This window comes from Apium graveolens, chromosome 5, assembly GCF_009905375.1.
Source record: "Apium graveolens cultivar Ventura chromosome 5, ASM990537v1, whole genome shotgun sequence".
NCBI classification, from domain to species: Eukaryota; Viridiplantae; Streptophyta; class Magnoliopsida; order Apiales; family Apiaceae; genus Apium; species Apium graveolens.
In genome coordinates, this window is record NC_133651.1 from 16,013,721 (window position 1) to 16,027,440 (window position 13,720).

At 34.1% G+C, this 13,720-nt stretch overlaps 1 protein-coding gene across 2 annotated transcripts; it reads left to right on the plus strand.

The window, feature by feature from the left end:
- The first annotated feature begins 10,789 nt into the window (after positions 1 to 10,789).
- On the plus strand, positions 10,790 to 13,336 carry LOC141723515 (zinc-finger homeodomain protein 2-like). Of its 2 annotated transcripts, none has more exons than XM_074525341.1 (2): positions 10,790 to 11,154; positions 11,732 to 13,336. In XM_074525341.1, exon 2 carries the CDS (start codon positions 11,768 to 11,770, stop codon positions 12,761 to 12,763), a length of 996 nt encoding a protein of 331 aa, XP_074381442.1. In that variant the 5' UTR covers positions 10,790 to 11,154; positions 11,732 to 11,767; the 3' UTR covers positions 12,764 to 13,336. The 2 variants fall into 2 exon arrangements, with proteins under 2 accessions (XP_074381442.1, XP_074381443.1); XM_074525342.1 differs by having other exon boundaries at positions 11,758 to 13,336.
- The last annotated feature ends 384 nt before the right edge of the window (positions 13,337 to 13,720 follow it).

Here is a 13,720-nt window from a genome sequence, read left to right on the forward strand (position 1 = left end):
TTCAGTCATGCCCTATGGTATCATGCAGGACTTGTTACTGAGACTAAGAAGAGAATCAGATGCTGAAAAGAGGCTGACCAAGTTGGAAAACAGAGTTCATGTCATTGAAAACTCTGTGGTCACCATTCTTCAAAATCAACAGTCTCAGAAAAGTCTACTCATGCAGCTGGATAAAGCACAAGGCTTGATTCCTCTCCTTGATGATAATAAAAAGGGGGAGAATAAAGAAGGGGGAGGGGAGCCATCTACAAATATCCAAATATCTAAAGTGCTAGTTCCTGCCATCACTACTTCTCCAACACTTCAAATCAAAGGAAAGCTTGATGGAATTGATCTAATCCAGCTAGCAGCAGCTGAGATGAAGGTGAAAGAGCAAAGGAGACAAATTGATGAAAGGATGCAATAGGTGTTTGGCTCTACAACCTCAAAATCATTATCTGTGAAACATAGCACAAAGGTTGAGCCAATCATTATGGAGCACAAGCCAGTAAGGAGGAATAAGGTTGGAGAAACTTCCTTCAGGAATTTGAAACCCATAAAACTCAAGCCATCCACTAGATTCAACAAGGACTTCACAAAGAACCCTCTAAACTTTAGTCAATCAAAAGAAGTAGATTTTCCTCTTCCAAAACCTGATGAAGACAAAGTTTTGAGTGGCAGCATCATAAAGCACAAAGAGACCAATGATGTAGTGGAAAGAATGAATATGGCTATCATTTATAGAGAGGGAAAGAGTATCCGTGTGATGCAAGGACATCCCAAATTCTCTAAAGCCAAGAGGGAAGAAACCATGAGGTTAAAGAAAGAAGCTAAAAAGCTGAAGGCTGACAAAAGAGCACAAGCAAAGCTTGAAAAATAGCTAAAGTCAAGTCAGGATGAAGAAAAGAAGAAGAATGAAGACAGGAGTGAAGAAGACAAGATTGAAAGCAGAAATGTGGATATGGAGAATGTGGTTGAAGAGAGTGTGGAGGAAAGAAAGGAATGGCAGAAAGGGAACAGAATGAAGGCCAATGTAAAAAGGAAGAGTGGAGATGACACTGAAGAAACCCAATCAAAATCTAAACCACTACCTTCCATTCCTGAACCTTTTGTTGCTGATCCTAGTATAAATGTCCATGGCGAACCAATCATCCTTAAAGAGGAACCTATTGATTGGGACACCATCAATTTGCCTACCTTTCTAACTACCTCTCCACCACCAAAGAAACTGAAAAGAAAATCTAAATCTACACCTCCCCTAACCTCAAGTAAATTCAATCAGAAATATAAACCTAAGCCTAAGCCACAAGCCTCAAAGGATGATTATGTTCACATTTGTGACATAAAAGAGTTTACAGATATTGAACTCTATCTGGATGAGCTGGAGGAAGTAAGGGGAATAAGTGCATACAAACAGCTCCCAGAAAGGCTAGTGTTCAAGTATAAAGGAAGTGAGGAAAGGACTTGGCCTCTTCAAAGAATTCTGAATGAAGGCTATTCTACCTTGGTTAGAGTCTACTCAGCTATCAAAAGGGATTCTGGCTTTACCAGGACTGCCAAAACTGAAATTCTCAACAAGATTGCCAGCATAAGGAAAACCTGGTGGGAGTCTAATTCCTTTCCTAGAACATTACTCATACCTGAGCATGGAATTACAATTCATAAATCACCTCATTGGTTGATGGAGTTCAGAGACAATAAAGGAGTCAGAAGATTTTTCAGACTTGAAGACCATCTTAAAATTGCCAGTAATGAAACTCTCAAGGAAATACAATCTAAGTTGGACATCGGTGAAGAAGATGAAGCTGAATTCTACATACAATTCCAACTCCAAGTAAAGGAAAATGACAGGAGGCTAGGAAAGAAAACAAGCGATCAAAGAAAAATAAAATGATCTGCTCAGCCTAAAGGAGCATCCTTGAAAATAATGTAATTCTTCAATTCTATCTCAGTTCAGACACTTTTGCAGCACTTTTGAATTTCTACTTGACTTCAGTTCATATATTTGTTAAGTGTTTTGTTATCATCAAGTTAAACCTGAATTTATGCCTACAATTCTAGTAGACATAAATAGGGGGATATTGTTAGGAATATGTGTATTAGTTTGATGATAAGTTAAACAAAACACTTAAGTAGAAATCTAGTGTTTGTAGCCTCAACGGATAAGACCATTCTGGCTATCCGTTGATGGAGTAGCTTTACTTAGAAATAAGTTTAGTATTGTAGCACATTTCAGTTTCTGTATTTAGGTTATAATTCTTAGATGATTGTGGGAAATTATAAGTCATGTTGACTACTAGTGGATATGCAAATAGGAGGGCTAATTGTAAATATTTCATGCCTTGTAATTTTGTATAAGTGAAGTAGTATCAACTGATAAATTAAAGGCCTTCAACGGATGAGAAACAAAGCTTCAACGGATATCTCTAAAGCTTCAACGGATAACATCCATCAACGGATGAGTGCAACAATGGATAAAGCTTCAACTGCTAATGCATCAACGGATAAAGCCATCAACGGATGAAAGCTTCAATGGATGCTCAGTTCAATAGCAGTTGACAGTGACAATTCATAAGCTGACAGAGGCACATGGGTTGACAGAGACAATTGGAATGTGGTAGCCTCTTGGAGAAATCAAGAAAATGCAGCATTTCCATTCTGGTGCAAAGAAGGAAGTATTCAAAGATTCACAGATTATCCTAGATTGCATTGGATAGAGAAATGAAGAAGAAACATGTTAAGAATCTTTTTAATTGTATTTATACTTTTGTCTTCACTTGTAAACTTGGTGGTATATAAACCAAGTTGCAGCTAGTAATTAGATGGTGAATTTTCCAGAGCTGTTTAGAAAAATATAGAGAGAAAATCATCTAATTTGTACTAGGACGCAGCTGTGATCAATTCTTTTGAATCACAGATTTTCTGAAATACACATCTCTGGTGGAACAACAAATCCACCAGAAAAGTTTTTAAAGCCTTTGTGTTCTTTACATTTGTGTTTTGAATATATATTTATCTGCACCTGCCCAAAGCAATTCACACACAACTGTTCATCAAAACACTTAGCCTTTGAAACTGCTCAAAACTTGAAAAAGTTTTGAGATTTACATTCAACCCCCCTTCTGTAAATCTCATTGTTAGTTCCTTGGGAATAACACTAAAAATAGGGTTTAGTACATGATGTTGCATGCTGTGTAATGACCAGTGTTTACTGTTCTATAAAGTAAACACCGGATGCTTTGTTAGTTGTAACAATTTAGATCAGAAAAATCTTGTATTCTCTCAAGGAAGAAGCTAAGCTCTTTATCAACAAAGAGCCTAGAAATTTTGTAGCAAAATATTCTTAATTTTAATATAAAATTAAGTGAGTTTTGAAAGATCTGTGTCCACTATTCTTGCTTGGTTAATTTCAGTATTAATACATTTCACTACAATATTTAATTTACTTTGTTCATTACCATAAAAACTTCAAGAAAAGCAGAAAAACACAAAAACACATTCACCCCCCTCTGTGTGTGATTCATTATCTAACAGAAATCTAAAAAAAATTGGGAATTTTGTGGGTAGATTCACTATAAACCGTCACGAGACCTTGCTCATCTATTAGGGCTACCTTGGGGTTCAAAGAGCTTGTTGCATATGCCAAATGCAACCTTGATCACCTATGGAAGAGGAATAGTTAGGACTTAGTATTTTTCTTTTATTCTTTTCCCGAGGACGTGCAAAATGCTAAGTGTGGGATGTGATGACCGTGCACTTTATCTTAATATTGTCCCCAATTTTCATTTATTTTGTACTGATTTGGATTTTAATTTAATAAATATTAATATTTTATTATAGATATCAAGGAGTTATAATAAAAGAAGCCTTGGAGTTTACAAAATCATATTTGGAGTTTAATTTGATTTAAACCGGATGTTATGGGCCGGCTGCGCAGTCTACACTGTTTGAACCATATTTGGAGTTTTAGAAGTCCGATTCAGACGATTCAACAGCCCACGGAAATGTTGTGATAATAAATTTATTTTAGATGTGGTATTGAATTCAAAGCCCATCTGAATCAGCCCTGAATCAGAGCCCAAAAAATCAACTACGAATTTCCAAATTTAATTCTAATTGTGAAATCTCCTTGTATTTGCATTAATTCAAAAAAAATTTAATCTCGCTTCTTCTCTTTTATCTATTGAATTATTGGAGATTATTAGATTAGGGAGATCAGACCTAATACTGGTAGAGGAAGCAAGAGACTAGTAGCCGCACAATGGAGGAGGAGAATAAGCCATCAACGGAGAAGAATTCAACCATTGGAGACATTCAATTGGCTTTGTTTTCTCTTATCTACATTTATCTCTTCTTATGAATTTGTATTGGTTATCTTGGGATTATTTTGATACGTTGATTATGAAATAAATTTATATGAGTTAGGATATTTATCGAACCCTAGTATGGGAGTGTTGATGTTTTGATAAGAAGTATTATATGCAGTTTGCGGTTTATTCATTCAAGTGTTTTTCATGATAATACCTACTATTATCTAATCAACTTTAGTAAGTTAACGAGTTAATTATAATAAAGAGATAGTTATAATTAATTGACACAATACTTGAATGGTGCATGCTTATATTTTTTGATTATGATATTATTCCAGTATATACATGTATTGTGACCATGCATAACTTTATGAACTGATGTTCAAATAATTTCTGAAGAGTAAATTGACATAGACATATGTTAGTTTATTTAATAGGAATTATATCGTAGTGATTTCGAGAGGAACCTACGATTATTGAATTCTAGTTAGTGAGTTGTGATCTTGCTATGGTATTACACTACTTTATTATCGACATGAACATATTAGGGGGAAGTAATTATCTTGACTAGGCTTCTTGTATTTGAACATCCAACCTTCTTTGCTAGTATAATATTAGTTAGTTATTTAGTTTTATTAATTTAGTTAGAAAAAATGAAACTAAATTATCTTTGTTCCACAACTTAATTGTTGGATATTAATTATGATTTATACAAATATATAGTCCTTGACGAACGATAGCTGGTATTTACAACTGTATTACTTGTTTGCGATTGGGTACATTTGCATATCAGTATTTTATGCAACATTTTTCTTTTTCTTCTAGGAAAATTCCCTTAGTTTAATTCATAATTTGGGTCATCCACGAAGCTTCAGCTAGGGATTCAACTGTTGCCACATCTAATTTGGGGATACTCGGCTGATGTTATACCTCCAAGAGGATAACCCCTAAGAGCGTAGCCTCCTTTTGGGACCCTAACTTTGCCAAAGCAGGGACATCAGCATTTTTTTTCTTGGGATTTGTTCTAAATGCACCTCCTTAAATTTGCTCATCAATTTCTGAGAGTACCTCATATAAAGATCTGTACGAAAACCCCTAACCAGAAATCATCCTCGAATGTGCTACTCCACAAGTATAGAATCATTGAAAATATTGAGATTCTCAACCCTCACATTCAAGGCCATTTTAAACTCGCAATTAGGGTTTCATACCCCTCGTCATTGTTTATGGCATAAAAATCAAAATGGATGGAACTTTGTAGGCGATGCCCCTCGAGCACATGGATTTAATTTTTAGGAGGTATTATAATTCTTATTCGATCAAACAAACGTGATCTAAATAATATAAAAATGATATGAAATTTAGTGTAAGTGGATTAGAGTAAAATTTATTTGTAATGTAATGATTATAATTTTTTAATATAAAAATTAAGTTAAAATAGTGTAATTAGTTGTAGATGCTCTCGAAGACCCTACTCAACAGCAACTCAAGAAGTCGGCACCACCGGAGTCAATTCTGCATGTGACGGTCTTCAAATACTCCCTTTGTCCCAATTTATTTGTCATGTTTGACTTTTTATGGTCAAACTGACCGAACTTTGACAAAAAAAATTATATAGTATTTAATCGAAAACAATTGTAAAATTTATACCATTAGAAAGTATACATAATATACATTAATATTTAGTTTTTAGTTTTTCAAAATAATGAAAGAATAATTTTTCAATTTACAATTAAAATTAAATCAATTTAATCGTAAAAAATTAAACAAGACAGATAAATTGAGAAGGAGAGAATTAAAAATTAGATACACATCAATGCATTGACAAGGGCGTGGCACCGTGTGCTTAGAACTTCCAGGTCGGAGTCATGTTGGCGATGTTTAAGCTAGGGGTGTACGCGGTTCGGATCGGATCGGTTTTGAGGTAAAAGTCGAATCAAACTGCGAAGAGCGGTTATAGAAAATTGTCATCTGCAACCGTATTTGCGGTGGCGGTTAACCGCGTCAATTGCGGTTGCGAATTTGCGGTTATTGCGAATCGGTTTGCGGGTTCAACCACTTATTTTAAAATAATTAATAATTTGCAAAAAAAATAAATTCGGAATATTAATAAATTCAAGTTTAAGTTACGTGATAAATTTACATTCAGAAATAAAATACAACTAATGCTCCATGGGTAGCAAGATATTAAAAACATACACAAATATGTAGGCTAGAGAAAAGAAAAAAAAGGATAAAAAAGATTACATGTTGATTACATTTTCCATTTGTTTAGTTATATATCTTATAATGATTGTGAATCTTATGAACGAAGTCTTAACATTAACCTAAGATTAGTTAATAAATATGTATAATTATTAATTTATATGATATCAACTATATTTTTGGAAATATATTTTATTATAAATATATGTTGCGAGTTGCGGTTGCAGTTGCGATTTTACGATTTTCAAGAATTTAAAACCACATCCAAAGCGCGAATGAGCGAATTTTAAAATATAAATCCACAACCAACCCGCGTTTCGCGATTATCCACAAAATACGGTGTGGTTGCGAGTGGTTGAGCGATTCGTCTGGTTTAAGCTAGGGCTGAATCAGAAGCATATCCACCCCCGATTAGTTAGTTTAATGCAAATGACTGAATTGTCTTTGAATAAAATCAAGTCATTTCATACCATCTCATATTACTAATATATTACTGGGAACTTGTTCCCTGAGTAGTCAGATACGAATGAAGTACAGCTACTCCCTCTGTCTCGTTAAATTCTATACGTTACTTTTCGGCACGCTTTTCAATGCTCATTTAAAACATAATTCCACAATATTTTTTTTTTTAAAAAAAATCTGAAAAAAAGTTTTATGTTTAAACTTTTATTCAAAAAAAAAAATTTTGAAAAAAACATTACGGAACTATATTTTATAGAGACCTCGAAATACGTGCAAATAGTAAACGTATAGAAATCAACGGGACAGAGGGAGTATATGTTAATTTTAATATTCAAGGCATACTCTAACCATTCAGTCAAATTTTTAGGTTCATGTTGTCATAACCCGAGTCACCGAATTGAGATCCTACTAGTATTAAAATTTAGAAAAGCAGGATGAACGATAGTCATCCAAACAAATTAATTAAATGTTAAGTCAGATGTTTGTCGGCTCGCAGCATTAACAAAATGACTTCAATTCAGTATTTTCCAATAAGAAAAAAATTGTCAAAGAATATTGAGTTGTTCCTAGACCCTTCTTTGGCGTACATTGTTGCTAGTTAAACATAATCAAATACTCTATTCGACATGATTTACACACGTAATTTTATAAAAAGTAGCGTGTAAAATACCGTTACAACAAATGATATTATATTTTGTCCTAACTTCTCTTCTCTTACGAAGAAAAATTAAGTTGATCTGTAATCAGAGATAAAATTTGGTACAAAGTATTGGCTATGGGCCCAATAAGACCCACCAAACGAAGGCCCATTTGCCGATTGTGCTATTGGGCTGAAGGTTCATCAGACACATTTGCCGAAGGCCCACGGAAAGCTCAGAACGAGTCCCCCCTTTCCTCCCAATCGTTAGAAAGCAGAAGACATAACACCCCATTTTCACTATCTCCTTAACGATGAATAACGTATGAGCATTCGTGGCAGAAATGAGTATAAAATCCCAGGAAAAATAAGAAACCAACAGACACTCATTCTCTCAAACACTCTACTTTCTTGTATTTTCTACTCACTCTACAACCAGGTTCTTATTCTCACACCGAAGATGAATCGGATGAACAATCCCTCACATTCTCTTCACTATCATATAGTAGTCGAAGCCTATACTGCGGAGGCCGAAATCCGTTCACCCGTCCGAAAGAATCTGGGCATAACACAACAACTAAATGAAATCATTCTAACATTTCTTCAAGATTAGTAAATAATTTAATAACAAATCTCCTTCCTCCTCCTCAGTTCGGAGGAAGTCATGCCTTCATGTGTACATAATTAAGGATAAGTGCCCTTTTTAACAACTCAAGTTGTTATTCGAAGGCATCACTATTAAATATACTCTAAATTAACCCTCCACAAAAGGAAAGGAGCACTAGATTCTAGTGTAGACCGAAGCGTACTTGAGTTGAGACATCGGCATATATCAGGTAAAAGGAGAAGACAACAACTGAGGTTTTTAACCTTGGGCGTAAAATTAATCAACTTCTATTAAAATTAAGTGTCCTGTAAGGTTTTAAAATACGTAGTTTTTTGTTTAAAATAAATAATTGACTTTATAAATAATAAATAGATAATGTAAGTAAGTGTTTTGATCATTTTACTTACAAGTCATATTTCTTTTCATCTAAATGAACTAGAACAAATGATTTTTAAATAAAACTTTTAAAAACATATACTTTAAAACTACGGTTAATTAAAAAGCGAAAAATTAAATTAAGTTGCACGTTGTTAATAACATTTAACTTATCAGTTTATTAACTATATATTTGACTTATAAATTAAGACAAAAAACAATAATTAACAAGTTGTAACGAGCTTAATTTATAAACTGATCTATAAGGCCGTGCCAAACATACTCTAAATTTCTAGTATCTCATATTAAATTCATTTTTCCTTTAAAAAGTGAGCGGGAATTTAGCTGAAATTTTTATAGTGAAGAGTGGATCATTTTTTAAAACCTTATTTTTCGGACGAGTAAAAGTAAGGATCCAGTAAGGGATACTGTATTTCCCTAAAATAAAATTTTATATTTTCTTTGCCGTTAAATTTTTAAAAATATGTGAAAGTGTCTTCTCAAAATTTAAAAATATAAATATATTTTCTCTAAATTTGCACAATATTCTCCTAGAAGAAAATTTCTTGATCCCCTCTTGTACAAGTGTGCATAAATATTATTTCATACAAGAGAAAATAACTATTCTCTTGGTCTTATGTTCGAATTGCACGGTAGCAGAATTTATGATTATGCCTCATGAGTCAAAGCTGTCGCATAAATACGGTTACCTTAATTCACGTAATTTGCAGACTATTGGCTAAGATCGTGTACACCCGAATAGTAACAGCTGACAGTTATCAATAATAAAAATATATATATATATATATTATTTCATGCGGTACTTTTTTAATCTACTCGCTCACTCTTTCATCAAAAACTTCTTTTTATGTCATATCCGACTGGTATTCTACTCTTAAATTTCTGTAGATCTTGTTCTACGATATCGATAAATTTCAAAAGAACAAATTCAAATCTAAACTCAATGATAAATGATAAAACTTGATAAGGTTTACGGCCCTCTAAAAAATGACAGTACAAGACGACACCTGTGAAAGAAAATGCGTAACAAAGACGACATAATTTCAAATGGAGACCATAATTGCACGGAAATTAGTGGAATCTGCAGGACTACACTATTGCGTCTGTCTCGGCCACAGCCTCTCAGTTGAGCGAGAAAAAAACAAAAGAAATTTAAAAAAATAAAGAAATAAAGAGAGAGAATCTGACATACACAATACCAAAAAGTGCTGTACTATGCTTCACAGTGGACCACCATCAACTTCATCACTTTAATTCCCAACCCCACACCCTAAAATAATCTCTGCCCCTTTTTCTCATTCTCTCTCGTTGGCCTCTCTACGAGTTGGGTCGTTCGTGAATAAAACTCGATACCGGCTTGTTACATGAATTCGGTTTAATCTGTATATATTTTTAGATAAACCGATCTTAAATATAAAAATGAGCTCATATAAATAAACAAATCGAATCGAGTTTTTTATCTGTTCAGCTTGTTTACATTTACTCGAACTCGGCTGACTCGACCAACTCAAAAAAGTTCATGTATATTCTAAATATTAAATTATTAGTAATCACTTAAAATTTTTATTAGTACATTTTTAGTGTCATTTATTAAAAAACTATTTATTTTAGAAATTTTATTTATATTTCTGAATTAAATACTTAATTTCTTCGTATATAACCCATAAAATATTATTATCACAATCTTCATATCTCAAATTCTTCACATTTTCACAAACAACCTTCAATAACATGGATATGAAATCAAATTTAAGTAAAAATTTTGATGATGTAATAAAATTTTGACATCGCAATTTAAAAATTAATGTATGACTTTTAAAGTTAGAAATGTCTCAATAATTTAAAATAAAATTGAATATATTTTTAAAACTCGATTTAGAAAAATAGATTAAAAAATAAGTGTAGAGTATTAATATTTGACTTTGGTGTAATTAGTAAAACCATAAAGTATATTAAAGACTGTTGATAAAAAAATATGTACAAAATATTAGTAAACAATTTGATTTTTTTGAACTCCCCACAAGTTCGCCTCAACTCGATTGTACGTAAACAAACTCATATTCGATTCAAATTCGGCTCGTTTATTGATTCGTTAATTAACTAGCCGAGCTTGAAAATTACTTTTCATTATATTACAAAACTCGGCACATTTTAGAAAAACATTAAATTTGGTCCAATTCGGACATGATTCGGTTGGGCTGTTTGTTTTCACTCTACTCGCTCGTGCGTGTCTCTCTTCCTCTCTCTCTCCCTCGTACTCATACTTGTTACTCTAACCACATTTAGATAAACAATCTTATCTTAAACTGCCACACTGCATATTATAGTACCTATCTTGTTTCCAAAAACAAACCAAATCAAGAATTAAGTAGGGTTTAAGGGTGCTAACAAGAGGCAGGATTAGCACTGTGATGTCCCATCAAAGCAATTGGGTGTTTGCCTCGGGTAAAGTGATTCAAATTTAGGGTTTAAAAGAAGTGTATCAGTAATAAGAGAGGCTGGACCATAGTGCAGGGAGTAATTGAGCAAGAACATGAAGCTGTCGGCTATTTTGTAGAGTAAGTCTTTCATTGTCTTGCTTCTTCATCTCATTCCCACCTCTCCCCTCACCAACTATATACTTTCATTCTCTTTCCTCCTTGTTTGATTTGTGTGTTTTATTAAGGCCTTTTGATGCCTAATAGGAGACAATTTCTTCCTCATTCTTAACAAACCTATCCCCTTGTATCCTTAATTATACTTATATAATCATCTTGATTCCTCCCCTTTTAATCATCTTTGCTATTTTTTTAAGTTGTACCCACAGTTCCAATAAAGGGAACTCTTTTGTTTTCTTCCACAATTTGGGTTTCATCAACTTTTAGATATTCTTTCGTTTGTTTATTTTTATTAGGGTTTTAATCACCTTCTTAATCCCTAATTAACTTGCATTTCAAGAATGGGCCGGGGTTGCTATTTAGGCTGATGGGTTGGTGGGTTAAGCACTTTCATTGTCCACATCATTAGATGATGAGAGTCTAAAAACGACTACTAGACTCCCTCGTATAATTAGCAAGTTTAATTAGTCGTTAATCTTTTGTTAATTTTGATTTAACGAGTGTTCGTGTTTGAGATCATTTTTCTTTCTTCCTATAGTTTGATTGTGAGATATTTGCAAACAGTCAAACTTATATGGAAGGACTGCAAAGCTCTCTAGATTATACAAATAATTTGAGTCATCAACCTAATCAAGATTCATCAGCTTCTAAGCTAGCCACAGCAGCTGGTAGGAGGAGTGACGGTGGAGTAATTCTTAGCCCGGCTCAGACGCTAGATCAGTTTCGACAATTTTATGTTCATCAGCACCAAAGACAAGAACCTAATAATCCAGATCCGGACACAATTCCAGATCCAGATCCACCTCAATTAGGTGCAGTCCCAGTTGCTGCAGTACCAAATGCAAACACAACACCAACTCCACTGCCACTGCCACCGCCACCTCAAGAAGTTGATGTTCCTTCACCTATTCGATGTCAATATCGAGAATGTCTAAAGAATCACGCAGCTAGCATCGGAGGTCATGTGGTAGATGGGTGCGGAGAGTTCATGCCAAGCGGAGAGGAAGGCACGCCAGAAGCCTTCAAATGCGCAGCTTGTGAATGTCATCGGAATTTTCATAGGAGAGAGACGGAAGGCGGCGAAGGGCAACAGCTAACCACAACAAATCATGTATACTACCCTCGTAACCCTAATGGGATAAACAGCATAAGAACTATGAATCATCACAACCAAATTCCTCCACAAGCCCGTCATCAGCACCGCAATTTCCCTAATCACTACTCACATAGTTTGGCTAGTCCGTCGGGGCCTGTGATGATGGCTTTTGGCAGTAGAGGCCCCGAGGAATCCTCGAGTGAAGACCTCAACATGTTTCAGTCCACAGGTGGAGGCCAACATATGGTGGTACCATCATCATATTCGGGGTCTAAGAAGAGGTTTAGGACGAAATTCACCAAAGAACAGAAAGATAGAATGCATGAAGTTGCGGAGAAAATGGGGTGGAAGATACAAAAGCAAGACGACGAAGAAGTTCAGCAATTGTGCCAAGAGTTAGGTGTGAAGAGACAAGTGTTCAAAGTTTGGATGCACAACAACAAACAAGCCATGAAGAAGAAACAAGATGAATGAAGTAAACATGGAAGTCTGGCCATTTGAGGTAATTATAACTACATTTTGCTTTAAAGAGTAGTGTACCAGACACTAATTAGGCATTCATGTTGTATTTTAGTTACAATTAGAATTTAGCTAAATACTACTAGTTATTATTAAGGTGTTAATAAATCATGACATTACCCTCTGGAATTTACTTCAATTTAGGTGATTTCAGTCTCAGTTCAGAGATTAAAAAACTTCTATTAATAGTATTTACTGGGGTTTATGAAAATCTAGTTTCAATTATCAATTCTCTCCGGCCTGATTAAATTTGATGATACCCGATCGACTTATGCAGTTACAATATATATAGAACCAATTAAAGACAAGTTAGTTCTAGTAGATCTACTACTGTATAAATGCAAAGCTTCTTCTCAGATTTTTTCTACTTCAAGAGGGCACGACATAGCAGAAAGTTGGCCTATATATATTGTATATGCCACATTAATTAGTTAATTGCGTTTTTTTATTTAAATCCTCGTCTTCTTTCAATGACATATATCCTCGTCTCATGAATTCTAAGTCATAAACAGCAGAATCTGGTCGAAAACAGTTCTGCAGCAATGTTCAGTAGTTCTCGATCTTCAGCTTCCTGTTATTTGTACATGTCCTAGAGCTTAGCATTATATTACATATATATAAACAACACATTAATCTCTGTAAAACGCTAAGATTTATTTTAATTTACCCCTCTAATTTTCGGGCCTGTTTTTTACTTTTATGTTATTTTCGGTAAACAATCACATTATAAGATTTATAATTAAGCTGCTAGCTACATACGGATGCATGAACGTCATAATATAAGCAGGAAGTTGTGATGATTCTGCAAGAATTTATTAAGCGTACATAGTAGGCATTTGCTGCTTGTACCTGCTCGCTGAAAAAATATAAAGTTACTTTGCAGACATTAATACTATCAATTAAATACGTACC

Bases quoted from the DNA above. Each gene is read 5' to 3' on its own strand.
- LOC141723515 (XM_074525341.1), top strand. From the start codon at position 11,768: ATGGAAGGACTGCAAAGCTCTCTAGATTATACAAATAATTTGAGTCAT.